A 16,661-nucleotide genomic window follows, 5' to 3' on the forward strand; every position below is an offset into this window, starting at 1 on the left:
GGTCAATTAACAAATGTTTGTGGTCAGAATTGCATACAAATTGAATGACTTGGCTTCTACACTGATTAACTGGCTGATTGATTGATTGATCAATCGATTAGTTACTCCGTCTGCCTTGTCTGTTCTGCCTCAAAAATTAATCACTTTCACATTAGCTGCATGTCTGGCATTTCAATTACGACACCAAATTTAAATTACATGCAATTTTCTATTACTGCAACGAAATTATTTTGAACAAAGAAATAATCATTGTTAATAATGAGATGTAATTTAATGACAATGGGAGTATACTTACATTAAGCTATCTTATATTTAATTTGTATATATGTAGATAATTATGTGTATGCTTATCAAAAACAACAAAAACATTTTCAAATGTAATCTAAAACAGGTATGAAAACTGCAACTACAAAGTATGCTCGACTGCGAGATACTCGCTACCCATTTTGAATAAAAGCCAACGAGTCTGGTATTATTCCTATAATATACCATGTTAAAATACCGCAAAAATACAAAAATAAACCAAACGCTTTTGTTTTTGCTATATTGGTATAGTATATTCAGTATATTTATATAATATATAGGATATTGTAGATTATGCACTTAAAATATAATAAAATATAGTAATTTTAATTTAGATTCCACAATCTCTACTATGTAGATATTCTACATATCTTAAAAACATTTTCATTTCATTAGCAAGTTATGTGTAGCTTTCATTTTTTGAAAAACCGAGAAGCTGTTTCTGTATATTCGACTTCTGGGGCTTTGCAGATGATGACAAATTGTGAGCAAAGGATGGTTTATCCCTTCACTTGAGCACACATAAAATATGCGCCATTGGGCAACTGTCTTACAAGTTGCAATTAATGCGTCTGTATGCCTTGGATTGTCCTTTGCACATAAAATTTTGCGGCACATACGTGACCATAATTACAAAACAGGCAAAAACTGACCGTAAAACACACAAACCAAGAGATACAGAAAAAGTGAGGGGGAAAGAAGGATGGAGGAAGAGTGAGAAGAAACCATAAAAAAGTAGTCGAATCTGAAGTGGAAACAAACCGCAAAGACACTGAGGCTGAAGGCGACATAAACAACGAAATGGCGCAATGCAGAAAAGAAATGATGGAAGGAGAACGAGAGCGAGGGAGAGGCAAAGAATAACTGAGATGCCTCTGACTCCTGCGCTGAGTCGAAGGCCAAGACGTAGTGCGAGATGCATATAAAAATGCAGGCAGTGGCTATATAAAATGAGGGATAACAAGGATTTACATTAATTCAGTGGCGACATCGTAAAATGAACGAAGACAGCAGCCACGTTGGGCGCCATACAAAGTTGTGGGCACCCAACGTGCGATGGGAGTCAAGTGAAAAGTTTTTTAATTGAAAACTAGTCGAGGCTACGCCAGCTGTCATCGTGTACTCCCAAGGAGAGTTACGTATTTGGTGGGAGGGTGAAGTAAAAGCAGGCGTGGTCTATGACCCGAGCAATTAATCAAATGTTGCTATGATAAACTTCAAACGTTACGACGCCCACATGCTTTCTAGGATTCGCACTCGCTCGTATCGTGTGTTCGAGGGCAATACAAAACCGCATTCATTTATTAAATTTCTCAGCTGGCAAAAGCGTCAGAACGACAGCCATCAATCAAAGCTCGAGTGGTTTTTTGGCCCCTTTTTGCCTCGGCCTTAAAGTCGTTGGCCCAAGCCAAAAACACGCAAATATTTTCAATTTAATAAGTGCTGGTCGTTTTACCATCGCTTTGCCAGCAATGATGTCTCATCGATTTTTTTTGCATTGTTGTTGTTGTTGTTGTTGTTCCAGTCTGAAGTCTGAAAATCCCAAAGATGTTGCCAAAACCGAGAAACCGGACGTTTTCTTCTCCGCCCACCTCTCTCTAAGTACAACCCCCTTGGGTCGACTGTCCGACACTCCACTCAAGTGTCACTTGGCATTCAAAGCTTTGGCACGTCCACTGACTTTTTTCTCGCACTGTGCGTAGCACAATCTCTTTGCTTTGCTGCCATTCTTACGCTTCTGTCTCTATCTAAACAAGACGAGACACTTTAAAAACGTTGCCAACTGCACTGAGAAAATCAAATAGATCAGCAAACACTTAACTTAATGAATGAGCTGTAAAAGCATTATTAAATAAATATTGTCAAATAAAAATCTATATTTTATTTGTACCATTTTGAATTATTCTATTTAATTCCAACTTCCTCACACTTTATTTCTCACAGTGCATTGTTTGCATGCTTTTAGGCGCAAAATGCCCGAGCAAATGGTTTCATCTGATTTGTTGTTGTGTCCGCGTGAAAACTTGACAAAATTGATGTTACAGATTTTGTTTACTTGTCTCCATCTCCATTCTCTGTCTCGTCTCGTCTCGTCTCGTTGCTGATGATTTCTTTTTGGCCAAAGGCAACAACGCCTATTCAATGGCATTGTAATTTTTACAGTTTGTTTAGATCTTGTCGACTTGATAGGAATTTGCTTTTTTATGTTTACAAATTGTGTGACTGATGATGATGATGAAAGTTGACAATAAGTTTGGCCAGCAACATATTGTAAACGGTTGCTAAACTCTGACAAGATACATAATTAATAACATAAGGGTGGAAGTCACGGGAAAAGTTAAAGAAAAACAAAAAGTTAAGTAAAGGTTGCCTGAGGATAAAAAGAAAGATTTCAAAATAAAAAAAAGGAATGGAAAGTATTGATTTAACTTTTATTTATGTTTTGTTCAATATACACAATAAAATTATAATAATTGTAACTAATGTCCCATTCAAAATGAATACTTCCATATAAAAAATGTTATTCTGTTTTTAAAATAAAGTAAAATATTATGTATTTTCAAGCTTTTTAATATACTTACAATCTGTAGTGCAAATCATAAAACTTGGAAAAATTTCTCATCTGGAAGAAGTAAAACTTGAACTTTCAATAAAGTGCGGCAGTTCAATATAGAAGTAAATTATAGTATAGTTGTTTGGTGATGATAGTTGCGCTCAATCTCTTAGCGCTGTTTGCACAAGCAGAAGGCGAAAGAAGATGGAAAAATCTCAATTTTGTGGTATCCACTTAAAGGATGCCCACTTCAATTGCACCTTGTTGGTTCTTCACTTCGCCCATTTTAATTTCATTTTCCTCATTGCATTTTCTTTCTGTGCAAACTTTTTTGGCCACTCTTCCACCTCTCGGATCTCCACTTCCCCACTCTCCGCTCTCGCTTTGTGTACTGACAAAACACAAACGAGGCAAAAGTTTAATTTTCGTGGTTACTTTGGCTCGAAAACTTGCGGCGTATTTCATTTGTAAATAGCGCAAAATGGCAACAGGATATTGATGCAGCCTCGAGCAGCAGCGGAGAGGAGGAGGATGAGAGTAGAGAAGAAGGAGAAGGAGAAGTGGCAGCAGCTGCATCCTTTGGACCATTGTCTGTCTATTGTCTGGTCCAGCTGCTGTAGCTACTTCGCTTCGCTTCTTCGGCTTCTCCATCTTCTGTAACTTTTCGTTTGCTCGTTTTCGTTCTCAGTCTTGTTCTGTAGCTCTCTCTAATGTGTCCGGACTCTGCTAGTTGGCAACTTTTCATTAAACACACCTTAAGGCAGCGCAAATGGCGCAAACTTTGTCCTAGGCGAGCAGGACACATGTGTCCTTTCTTGCGTTCCCCCTTTTTTGTTTGTTATATATATTTTTCTTCTCTTTTTTTTTTTGTTCGTTTGTTGCCCCACTAAAGTAACTCAAAAGAAATTCTTTTCTTTACAGCAAGGTATTCGGAGGATTCCCCTTCGCTCCCCTTTCTCTTGAGACTCTCACTCATCTGTCCCAGTCTATGGCTTGGTATTTGCCTTTGGCTCGCACTGCAAATAAAAGCGGAAATGAAAATTGTATGCCTTCAAGCTTTCTCTCTCTCCCTCTCTCATACCAAGTTCCTTGACTCAAGAGCCACTCTGCTACTCACAGCCTCGAAATAAGTTAAAGCAGCTAGTTTTAGCTCCCTTTTAGCCCGCTCAACGTGTCGCCCTTTGTTGCCTGTTACATTTCATTTGTGTCACGTCGTTTTCCCTTTGACAATTTTGCAGCAGCAGCGGGCAAAAAAATAAAAAAAATTGCTCTAAATAGTTGCGAATGTTATTACATAGCTGCCTTCCCTTTTTTCCAAGACACTGTTACTTGCATTTTCCTGCAAGCATGTGGCGATTTGTATCATCGTCGGAGTTTTCGCTTTCCTTTCAAGCTTTGCTCAATTGGCCATTGATGAAAGCAGCGTGGCATTCTTTGTAGCAAAAGAAATACACTCTCCTATAGAAGTGCAGAGAAATACACAAGTATATCAATATCTGTTTCATTCAATCAACACATGTATTCATTCCGAATGAAACCCTTACGAGTGCTTCAATACTTATTCCATATCACTTGCAACTATTGCTCACTCTGCATTGAAAACTGAATTGAGTTTCGCATAAAAAACTGAGCATGGAAATTGGTTAGGACTTTCTTTGAATGAAACTAAAGGGATGATTGTTTGAAAGCGAAGTTAAGCTTTAAAATATATTTGCTTTCAATTTGGACTTTCTTTAACTGGACTTTAGAAATATTAGTATGAAAATATACTTATTGTATACAAGTACATATGTTATGTATGTAATGTTGGTTGTGTTGATAATCTTTGAATTTTTAATATGTAGTACATTTGATAATATAGTAGTACAGTAATGCCAACCGATATCGATTAGATCTATCAACTAACCTCTACCTCTGTTATATGTATATAATGGAAAAGTAAATGCAGTAAGTAGTCTTAAACATGTTTCGCAGTTTTATAAACAGTTGTCAAAAAAATTTAAAATATAAACTAGGAAAATACATTAGAAGAAAATGCAGTAAAAAGCGTGAATCATAGATTTTTTTGGTAGTTAAATTGACTATCATTTAATTCAATACAAGATAACTTAAAATCTTTTTAAAATACAAATATGAAAATAATAAGGAAATGGAATGAAAGCAAATGCATTGAAGAGTATCTTAAGTAATATTCTTCCAAATACTTTGTTTAAGTCTATCAAATATAAAGAGGATGTTTGGATTGGAATGCTAAAAGACATACATTTAATTTATTAAAAACCCATTTTCTCTTATTTTCATTGTGCACACATATATTTAAAACGGCAATTACTTTTAAGTAAAATATTGGATATATTTATGAAATATTCGAACGATTTTTGTTTAAAATGTGTGCTTGGCAAAATTATCGTTTCGCCATTTTTATTAATTATGAATGTCTAGCAATTATTTCGCGTTCGTGTTGGGGTGTGATTGATAATAGCTTGACGATTGATTGATGAACAACAAAATGCTTGGCATTGTCAAGATTAGATCTTAACGAAATATATATAAGAATATCTATATGCAATAAATTCAGCAGCTGGTTCGTCAAAAATATATTTAATATGCGTCCAAAGATGATTGATGAACGAATCGATTTTGATTTGGCAAAATAGCGAAAAGTTATCTTTAAAACGAAATAATTTTGGGAAATTCTCTGTACACGATATAAATAACTTTGGTAGTGAACTTTAGCAACATCAAAGTGCATGTCTAATGCAATCTTGGCTAATAAATCCCAAATCTCTAGAGACAAAATGGGGAATGAGTTGGCAGGCGGACAGATAGGCTTACCCAAAAAGCCGAGGGAGAGTTGTCTAATTGAACTGTGGCATGTGTTTTAGTTGCTACCTGCCCCAAAAGCTGGCCAAAAAAAAAAATTAGTCTAGCTCCATTGAATGTGTGGCCCATTAATAGAGCATTAGCGCTAATAACTCTGATGACATGCAATGTCGAGTCTGCCTTCGGCTACCCCCGAAACTATTCAAAGAGCAATTCATCTCGCTGCTTGCCTCATTGGGCAGCAGCACACAAAAAAGAAGAGAAGCTGCTAAAAGGAAAATCTGCTGATAATCGGCTTATAGTTTTCGTTGTGGCCAATTTCTTTAGCCTGGGCATAATTTTCCGCACACACGCGCTTCTCATGAAACACCAAAAAGAAAAGCAAAACGTAAGCATGTAATCATTATTTTCAATAGTGCAAACAAAAGGAGCGAACTGTATAGAAGAGGGGAGAGTGTCGGAAAGTAGCATAAGAAAGCATAATGAACCCTAAATAAAAGTGCGCGCACATCGAAACTTTGACTTTAACTTTTCCACGCTTAACACTTTTCCGCAACAATTTATCGTTCTTGTCGTTCGACGGAAGTGTTTGGCATTGCCAAAAGATAATGCTACCAGAGCAGCCGAAGCTGTAGCATCAGCCGAAGGACCAAGTTTTTTGAGACCCGGCAAATCCTTGGCGGCCTTCTTAGAGCCTGATATAGACAAGCCAACGAGAGAGGGAGAGTAAGAAAAACTTGCCACGCAGCTTGCATTTCAAACAGAAAACTATCGCCAAGTTGTGGGTGCTCTCTCGCACTCCGTCTCGCTCTCACTCGCTGCCTTCTGCTTTTGGGAAATCAGTGAAAATTCGTAAACGAAACCGCCATATTATTTCGACATTGATTACAAATGGCACGAGCTGCTGTTATATTTGCTAGCGACAACTTTCGAGCAGCGCGTAAGTTAAATTTAATGTGACAATGGATTTGCTTTCTTCTATTTTTATCAGCTGGTTAATATTTCCGCTGCCAAAGAAAAGTTTTCCCAGCTCGTGCTTTTGTGGTTAACGATTAGAAGAAAATAGCAAAATTTGTTAAACCAAATCGTAGCATACTCAAATTTAAGTAAAGTGCAAAAGTAATTGCTTTTAGTTGCAATAGAAATCTCATCATTTCCACTTGATCAATTCAGGTTGAATGACATTACGCATACGCCACCTGCAACGCAAAAGTAAATGTAAAGTCTGTCGAGTTCAAAGCGAGTGACTAACACAATTGGATTGACGTTGCTATCAAAGGCTAAGCTACCAACTAGACGTCTAACCCTTTGCACACAAAAAAGGGAAGGAACAAAGGCAAAGCACATGATTTGCACTGCATAAAAATTGACTTAAAATAAAGTGTGCGCCAACGTCTTGAGACACAATCAGCACAAATCAAATATGTAAGTGCTGCACAAGTAATCCAAAGAGAGAACGAGAGCAAGTTGAAATGGACTTTCTCTTTCCCCATTTGTGGCGAAAATTTCGCTGTGATTTCGCTGCCCATGTTGACGTATAAATAAATAAAAACGTCAGGCGAAAAAAAGACGAACCCAGAAGTCATCTAATAAAAGACATTCAAGCCAAGTCAATGCTTGAGGGCAACAGGCGGCCAATATGCCACAGCCTTCCGAAAGGGGCGTGGCTGCAAAGCCAAACGAATACGAAGAAGAAGAAGCGCCAACGCGTAAAAGCGTTTATTACTATAAATATTAAAATGGGATTATCAAACAAACGTACTTCAGGTTTTTATTACATTCAAGCTAAGGATGCCGCACTTCAGACGCGCTTCGCTCTCCCTCTTTCTCACTCTCCCTCTCTGCTTTTCTCTGGAGATTAAATGGGTGGAGTTGGAATTGGAGTTGGTGCCCGGGGCTCATTCGCAACGTTAACTGCAGGGTTGCAATTTCGTGTGTTGACTTTGCCGTCACTTTGACTTTTTGGCTGCACTGGCACGTAATGCCAAAGTTTTTTATACGGCCTGAAGTGCGAGAGAGAAGAAGAGAGGCAAGAGTGCAGAGAGAGAGAAAGCACGAGATTTACTTATGAAATATAAATTTGACTTGCCTTTTTCCCTTTCTCTGTTCTCGCTCTGTTCTCTGCATTCTATTGTAGCGAGTTTTCTTTTTGCTGGGCTCCTCAATAGTTGCGCTCGCTTGTTATTTATGCTCGCGCGCGCGTTAATCTTCAAATGGAGGTGGCGGCCAGCTAGCCAGACAGCCAACCAGCCAGCCAGTGTTGGGTAACTGCACAATTTATGTGCATGCCGCGCGCGCGTCGAGGTTAAAAATTATGTTGCATAGCTTCTCTCGCCTCTCGTTCATTCTCTTTGCTCGCTGCAGACACACTCAAGTGCAGCTGCAGCGGCAACATCACAAAGTGTGATTAAGGTTTGTACATATTTGAAGTGGGGCCAAATGCAGCTGGGCGGATGCAGATAAATTGCAAACGAGATAGATGCAAAGCTCAAGTTGCAGCTGCAGCTTCTCTTACCGAGAGAAGAAAGCGTCTTTCTTCTTGGACAGTGTTAATGTGCTAGCTAGAGAAAGAAATAAGGCATGTGCTCTCCTTTCCTCTTTTTTTTTGTATGTTAACCTGAGGCTAATCAAGAGAAATTTGTTTGGCAATAAGCAGAAAATATTGCTGTGGGTTAAGCAGCAAATAGTAGGAAGCTAAACGCTCTCAAAACTTTGCAGCTAACTTGCATGAATTTGCAATATTATGCAGTATTTTATATGCGCCTTTTGAAATGCTGATGCACATTTTGCAGTTCAAGGAGCAGCATATTTAAACAGTAATAAGCCAAAGCTGAAACTCGAATATCAATACATTCTATGCATAGTATTATATTTGCTAATGTTAGTTTGGGAGTTTCAAAGGTAGAAATATGACTATTTGGATTGGACTTGTATATGGGTTGTGGTATTCAATTCAACGTAAGTTGCCATTTAGGAAAAGAAAAATATATTGAAATATGAATCAATTAAGTTGGAAGTGTGTCACTTAGGTAATATAAGAAGATTTAGCAATTGGTCAGCAAACTATGCAGATAGAAATCATTTTAAATATTTTCTTAAGAGCTTTTCTGATAGCTATCGCAATTATGTTAGACATTAATTTAAGTTTCCATAATATATTAAATTTGTTTGTTTTTTTTTTTAAATGCTGTCAACTTTATGTAAATCTCATAAATCTTAGAAATAAATAGTTGAGTCTTATTATTTAATTATGTAACTCACTTAGCATGCTTTGCTTAGTGTTCCATGTATATAATATATAATATATCCGTATTCAGTATTTCTTTTTATTTCTGATACGAGCATTTTATCATTGTAGGACGGAAAAGAAAATAAATTTATAATCCATATTCATTCTTACTAAATTTTTTGAATACAAAATGCTTTTGACCCAGTTTTATTTCAAATTAGTAACACTTTTTTTAAATCTCTTTGTTGACAAAATGCCGTACATTAATTCGGGCAATTGCACCTACGCAGATAATGTTCAGCTGAATTTTGCATGCGATGGCAAATTAACCAAAACAATGTGGCATCGTTGGAGCGATAATAGAGTCAGCAAATCAGAGGAATACGCTGTGTGGGAGAGTTCGAAGGAAAAGGATGCGGTTGTACTTGTCTCATTCAAGAAATCCAAGCTGTTTGACTACAAAACCATTAAAATGGACTCACTGCATTACAAGATATTTGGTGTCGAAAATGGCAAAGATGTTGAAATCGAATTGAAGGATGGCAACACGAATTGCTTTGCCTTTGGCGTACGCTATGTAAGCGATCTAAGAAACCATTGTCTGGACCTCGACTACAATCCAGATGATATTGTTGCCTTTCCCATAATCCACTATTCCAAGCCTATATTGAACAAGTTCCAATTGAAAGATGGTTATGGAATTGGGAATGTTTAATTTATTTTCATGTTGCTATTGCAACTTGTATTTTGGGATTAGTTGAATTATTAATATTCCCATTCAGAGTGAGACAAAATAATTTATTTTTCGAAATTGACAAATAGAGCAAACATTATTGATGCTTTATTAATATCCTATATATGTATATAAAATCATAAATAAATTAATAAATAATGCAATGCAATCAATTTAAATGAGATTTGGATGAAATAAGAATGAAACGTATAAATGCTTTTGAAATGAATTTTTGGTTTTTCATCCTTTCTTATAATATTGATCATATACATTTATATCTCCCTTAGTGGCCGTAAAGTGTGCATAACAGCCACACTGTGATTTCATTATTTTAAATATATAAATTCATTTTCCTCGTTTAATGCTTACATATACAACAAATATTTAAACAAATGCAGAAAAATACAAATTCAAATACTTTTCTTCTATATTCCACTGTTTCGCTCCAATTTGTTGCCGATAAGCGAGAAGCACTTGCACATAACCTAAAACAATAAATGTTATTACGTCATTATTTAATTGCAGAGTACATAATAAACAATTATGAAAAGAAATGCATACAAATACAATTTAACTATTATGAAATCATTATCTTCATTAAGCATGTGTATAAAGCACTATTTTCAGAAATAATAGAAATTATTTTAACAACAGTTCTTTCAAAGCCATATTGAAACTTATTAAAGACATTTAATAGAGCTGGTAATGCACCTTGTTCATAGCATCTGTTTGAAGCTCCCACTCTTAAAGAAAAATACAAGAATTTATAAAAAGCGCACAATTTCGTGTACTTCTTTCTATTCATATAAAACAGTTCCTTCAAAGCCATATTAAAGCTCATTAAAGACATTTAATTGAGTTGGCAATTCACCTTGTTTTTAGCATTTATTTAAAGCACACACTCTTTATTTTATTTGATATTTCTTGTCATCTACTAACCAACTATGCCATTTTTATTATTCATCTAAAACAGTTCCTTCAAAACCATATTAAAGCTCATTAAAGACATTTAATTGAGTTGGCAATTCACCTTGTTTTTAGCATTTGTTTAAAGCACCAATGCTAGGCAATATAAGTGCAATCAAAAAAGCGAATGAATCCAACTTAGAAATAAAAGCCAACGTCTGAGTTGGATCCGTTGTATTCAGTCAAAATGATATACTTTTTTAGTGCTCTGCCTGCCACTCGAATGTTGAGTGCAACCCAAAACAGCAGACACACAGTTAATGTTAACCTTTATTTCGTTTTTAATGATATTTTGTTGGGTGTACGTTTGTGTGTCTGTGTGTGTGTGTGTGTTTTTATGTGGCCAGCAATTCCCTTAGCAATTAGAGCAACAAAAGCCCACAACAAATGTCAGTTTATGGCCTAAACAATAAACTCAAACTCAAGCCAGAGTTGGCACATTTTAGCCAACTCAATTTAAAACTGAGCCACGTGACAACACTCGAACGCTCGAAGCAGCTTTGAAAACACACACACACACAGAAACATTTGCTGTGCCATGCCAAGCTGGTTGCTAACATATGCAAGCCGCAAAGGACACACACGCAGGCCACGTGTCCTATGCCGCACCTTGGCGCACACACACATGGTAACAAATTGACCTTGACTAAATAATTGAGATAAAAAAGAAAATAAACATGGGCGAAAAAAAAGAACAAATTTACTTAACCACGAAGCTAGAGAGAGAGAGAGAGAGAAAGCAGAGATGTCGAGTGCAGAATGTTCTGCTGACCAGCGTTAGATAAAAGATAAAAACACTCGCAGAGCAGCAGAGAACAGAACACACATGCCAGAGAGAAAACCAGCAAGAAAAGTTTTTAATTTTAACACATGCGAAAAGTTTTCGGGACATGAAAAGCGCTGAGCGCTAAGCGTCGACGACAACGACACACGAAATAAACGGAATAACTTATTTTCGTTGGGGAATTAAGGCAATTTGTAGCATACTTTTTTCTGGGCTGGGCAATGCCACCAGAATACTCTGCTGATGCAAGCGACAACAACAACAGCAGCAGCAGCAAGAGCGGCAGCTTTATGTTTCAAGAAGCAACCGAAATGGACATCACAAATTAATTTCACGTACGCACACGATATACAGAAACAAAAGTGTTGCATACTTCTAGGCATTGCTTTTGGGTATACATGAAATAAAGTTGCCGAGCGGCATGAGAGTGATAATAGAGTCTTTAAATAATTCAATAAATAAATTGATGAATTTTTTATTAAAATATAAAAACTATGAAGTTTAAAAGATAATTTATGAAATCGCATATGCACTTTTCTATATCTTACAGAAGCCTCAATAAGTGGTTATTGAGAAACATCAGCACTTATTTATCCTAAATTACAATTGTCTTAAAATTTCTTTAGCATTATTTCTTCTTTTCCTTATTCAACTTAATATATTTTAATATGGATTGTATTGTGGAAGACTCTGGGCATTCCGTTTTTTATTATTTAACATTTTAGACAGCAGCTAAGCACTTTGGCGCCACATTTTGAGGGGGTGGCTGGGTCCGGTTTGCTGCTCTCCTTGACCGCAAACAATACAATTGTTTGTGCATGTGTGTGTGTGGGTATTCATTCTATGCTTTTCCTGCTACACATCAGAGTGTATTATGTGTGCACTATGTTGCGTGTGTGTCGTGTAGCTGCCTCATTTTGCTGCTCGTTTTAATTTAAAACATAGTTTCAGGCGCACCTCCAACCACAACAACTCTCTCACACACACCCAAAGCACAGCTCACCTCTTTAGCATTGCCGTGAGCTGGCTGCATTTTCATTTTCAATTTAATTTTTATATAAAATGCAGGCACTCTAATTTAGTTTACATTCGCCAACGGCGTTCATTTCGTTCGTGTTTGTTGACCATTTAAATTTAATCAGTTTCTTGTGTAAAAATCATTTTAATTGTTGTTCAACGCATTAAAAATTTTGTTTCGAAATGTTGTCGTTGTTTTTGTGTCGTGCCTGCTTAATGCTGTTGCACTTTTCATTGCTTGATTGCATCAAAACGAGGCATAATCATTTCCCAGGTTATTTTTACTTTTTGCTGCCATTGATTAAAAACATCTGATAAACATGTGTGATTAATGTTTCCAAAAAGATTTATGCTTCCACTTGAGGGCAATTAATCTAAAGCGATAAGATTTCTAGATACAAAAAACAAGAGGGGAAAACTTTTTGCTGAGTTGCCAACGATTAATTAATTAATATTATGTTTTAATTAGTTTTAGCGTACTTTAATTATGTAAGACATTGATTAAAGAAAAAGCAAAAGTTGTTTTTCAAAAATGAAGAATGAAAATCTGTTTTAAGAACATTTAAAGAATATTGTAAGTTTCTCTTTTTTTTAATTTGTTGCAAGTATGAAAGTCAAGAAGGCTTTGGCTCGTGTCGCTCGAGCGTATTTAAAAGTCCCTTAATTTGCATTTGGAAGCAGCGAAATATATCAAGGGCAAATAATGCTTGCCTCTTCACAATTTGGCAGCGCGCCCAAGTTGCCACAGTTTGTGGCAACCTTCAAAAAAGCGAACACCATCCAATCGAGCAACCTTCTTTCTAACAAGCAGAAAATCATTTTCAAAGGAGTCGAACCAAAACGCAGTATTTTCTTTTTTTATGTGCTTTGATGAATGTGCGAATTGGGTGCGCTTTTATTTTATACACTAGTTGGTGAGTGTAGGAGGGTGTTGGGGGTGACTAGGCAGGAAGGGGAAACCCAAAAACGAGGCGCAAATGTGCAGCCAAAACGGACACAGGATATGAATTTGAGCCACTTCCGGCACCACACATGTATACACTTATACACAAGAAACATGGCCGACGGCCACGCCCTCGAACACAGCTAAAAGGGGGGAGGGGGGTTGGGGGTATGAACTGCAAATTTATATGGCGAAGCGCTCAAGGCTATTTACACGACTGTTAGACACATTTAAATAAAGTAACGACCACTGCAATGGGACACTTCAATTGTCCTTCGCACTTGATATGCGACAAAAAATGGAAACTCTAAGCAAACTTCGATGGCAATAGAAAATTATTAAAATAGATAATCATTATTTATTAAAGTTTGATCATATTGAAATCTGAAATTATTATTATTTTATTAAAATAGCGAATTTTTTAATGCAATGAGATGAACCAAAGCTACTAAGGCCATCAGGTTAAACTGAAATCCGTTTCAGACTACGGTTATACTCATATCTAATTTAAAGATAATTGTTTATAATAGATAAAGGATATTTATAGCTTTTTTAATAAGAAATTTAAATCTTTATAACAAATGTGTTGGTAATAAACATAAACACAAGTTTAGCTAAATTTAAAGAGATTAAACAAAATCGAGAATTTAAAATTTGGTTAAGAAATACTTTCTAGTTTTAAATTGTAAATCCACCACCATTTTGACTGTTTGTCTAATCAAAAAAGTAACTTCTTCTTCGAGTTAACTGTCTGCTTATACATATGTAGGTAAACTATCTATTTGTTCGCCGATTGTTTGGGCTTGCACTACAATTACAAATAGTAGTCGGTTTATGGACGAACTCCACCTACGCCATTATTAAGCAATTCATGTTGTTCTTGCTGTTATTTTGTTTTGCAACGAGTTGGCCTTAGCTTTGGGATTGCACTGGCACTTCCGGATTTGCTAGTCCTCTTCCTATTACAAGTGCTGTCCCGCTGTTCTATGTTCGCTCTTCTCTCCGTTTGTGTGTCTGCCTTTTGTTGCCAATTGCACAAAGTTTCTCTTTTTTATTGCTTTTGAATGCTATCTAATTTGGCGAGCACATGCGAAAATTTGACTGGAAACGCCTAGCAGAAGAAGAAGTGGAACTAGTAGAAGTTGCAGCTAACGAAATCGATTCGTAGTTGTGCGACTCTATTGTGGCCCTGTGGCATTTAGTTACTCGCTTTTTCGCTTCAGGTTTTTCCCCATTTTCTTCTTCGTTTTTTTTTGTGGGCGTGACGAGGAAAAAGTTGCTCGACTGATTTCAATGCACGCGTGTTTGAGCTTAGCAGATGCTTTTATGGGCGTGTCTATTGCCAATTTGCCAATTTAATCAGCTTAGCGAAACGCCGCAAAGTATGCTACGAAAAAAGAACGCCAACGGGAAATTTCCTCTTAAACTTTAATAAACATTTGTCCGCTTAACGCGTGTTTATTTTGTGTGCGTGTGTGTATGTGTATGTGTGTGTGCCGTGACAGGAAGGAGGCGTGGCATCCACACAGCTGACAAAACTTTTATTCGGTATGCCATAAAGGTTTTCAATTATTGCTTTTTAAATTGTTGCCTTGTTTACACAAGTTTCTCCGCTGCTCTCTCTCAGCGAACGCTGTCCGACACTTTGCTGCAGACGAACGACACGCCAAAAGAAAATCTAATGGAAAATAAAAGAAACACATTTTTGGCAAATGACAGAAAAGATGCCAAAAAAAGAAGAAAAGAAAAAGCACGATGAACAAAGCATTTAATTTTTTTGTTCTTGCTTTTCACTTTCGTAGACTGCCCGACGGCGATATCGCTTTTTCTTTGAAACTTGTTTGGCAATTTTTGAGCAGCACAAAAATGCGACAGCTGAACGAGGCAGAGCAAAAACATGTGATTGATGTTGATGGACTAGCGCATGAAGCAACCCACTGAGTGCATAATTTTGATTGAAGTAGTTTGCACAAAGAACATGCCGAGGTTACATAAGAGTTCCGTATTTCCTTTTATCACTATTTCATTTTGTTTCATATTTATTAATAATAAGTCAATTGATATGCTTGCTAAAATTAAAAAAAAAAACAGAATAGAGACACCAAATTCAATATGTAAATGAAATTTAATGCAAAAGAAAAGCAATATATCTTACATACTTTAATATTATAAATAATGAATTCGGGAAAAATACTTAAGAAGAATCTAAAAAATATAAGTAAAGAAATGAAAAATATTATTATTGTTTACGTTAAATAATTTTCGATGATTTTCAATACAGCAAAGTTAAACGATTATCAAACAAAGTATTGCATGATAATATAATATTTATATGTTCGATAAAGGTTTTAAATTCAATTAATTAAATTTCATTTAATTATTAAAAATTAAACACACGTTTATTAAGCATTAAGTAACTTATTTAAAGAACTTAATTTTTTCGAACAAATAATAAAGATTATAAATACTATATTCTGAAATATAAAGGAACTCATATTAAGTATACGTCAAGTAGTTTTCGAATTTTAAGTCAACTAGTTTTAAATACCAAAATCTATAGCTTTTTGTTTGCGGTTCAATAAGTTGAAATGCTGCATAAGCTAAACAAGTTCAAAGTTATAAAACATAATACACATTTTTTATATTTTGCAAATTCAAACACGTATTGCGCTCGTATTCTCAGTTGGCAATTTGAGTTTTCCACTCAAATGCACAACTGTTTGGCCTTCCAGGCTCAGGCACATGCGAAGGCAGGCAAAGGCAGAGGCAAAGGATACAAATCTTGAACAGGCGCCTACTACGACGACTATTTTCGGTTGGCCATGAGGAACCAAATCAAAAGGGAAATCTGTCAATGGCACTCAAAATGGCTGCCCCAGCAATTGTACAGCTATCTCTCTATTGCTTTTGATGACTCCCGATGTGACTGAGTGTGTGTGTGTGTGTGTGTGTGAGTGGTTTCTATTGTATTGGTGTGTGCGCGTGTCAACGCCAAACACTTCTTGTTAGCAAGTGTTTTGTGTGTTCTCACTGCTTTTCAATTTTTTCCCCGCAAACGGAACTTTTGTGTTTTGTTTTCTGCTGCGTTGGCATTTTCATGGATTTTCGTTTCCTTAGTTTTCCATGTATTTTCCTTTTTATTTTTTTTTCGGTGTTTGCTTTCCTTTTGCTTTGCTGTTGTCGATTTTTGCGTAATTTTCCAACGCCATTTTCTTCAGTTTCTCTTGTCGCCGCCGACTGTGTTTATGTTTGAGTTTTAGCGCCCGTAAGTGTGCTTCAAAACTTCAAGCTTCTCATTCCTCCAGCATT

General features: G+C 36.3%; 2 protein-coding genes across 2 annotated transcripts in view; both read left to right on the plus strand.

The window, feature by feature from the left end:
- Positions 1-16,661, plus strand: part of LOC117569553 (hemicentin-1) — a 232,156-nt gene that overhangs the window by 22,764 nt on the left and 192,731 nt on the right. The window lies entirely within an intron of this gene.
- On the plus strand, positions 9,163-9,624 carry LOC127565402 (uncharacterized). Its single transcript, XM_052003575.1, has one exon. It carries the CDS (start codon positions 9,163-9,165, stop codon positions 9,622-9,624), a length of 462 nt encoding a protein of 153 aa, XP_051859535.1.

This window comes from Drosophila albomicans, chromosome 3 (assembly GCF_009650485.2).
Source record: "Drosophila albomicans strain 15112-1751.03 chromosome 3, ASM965048v2, whole genome shotgun sequence".
In the NCBI taxonomy this organism is placed as follows: Eukaryota; Metazoa; Arthropoda; class Insecta; order Diptera; family Drosophilidae; genus Drosophila; species Drosophila albomicans.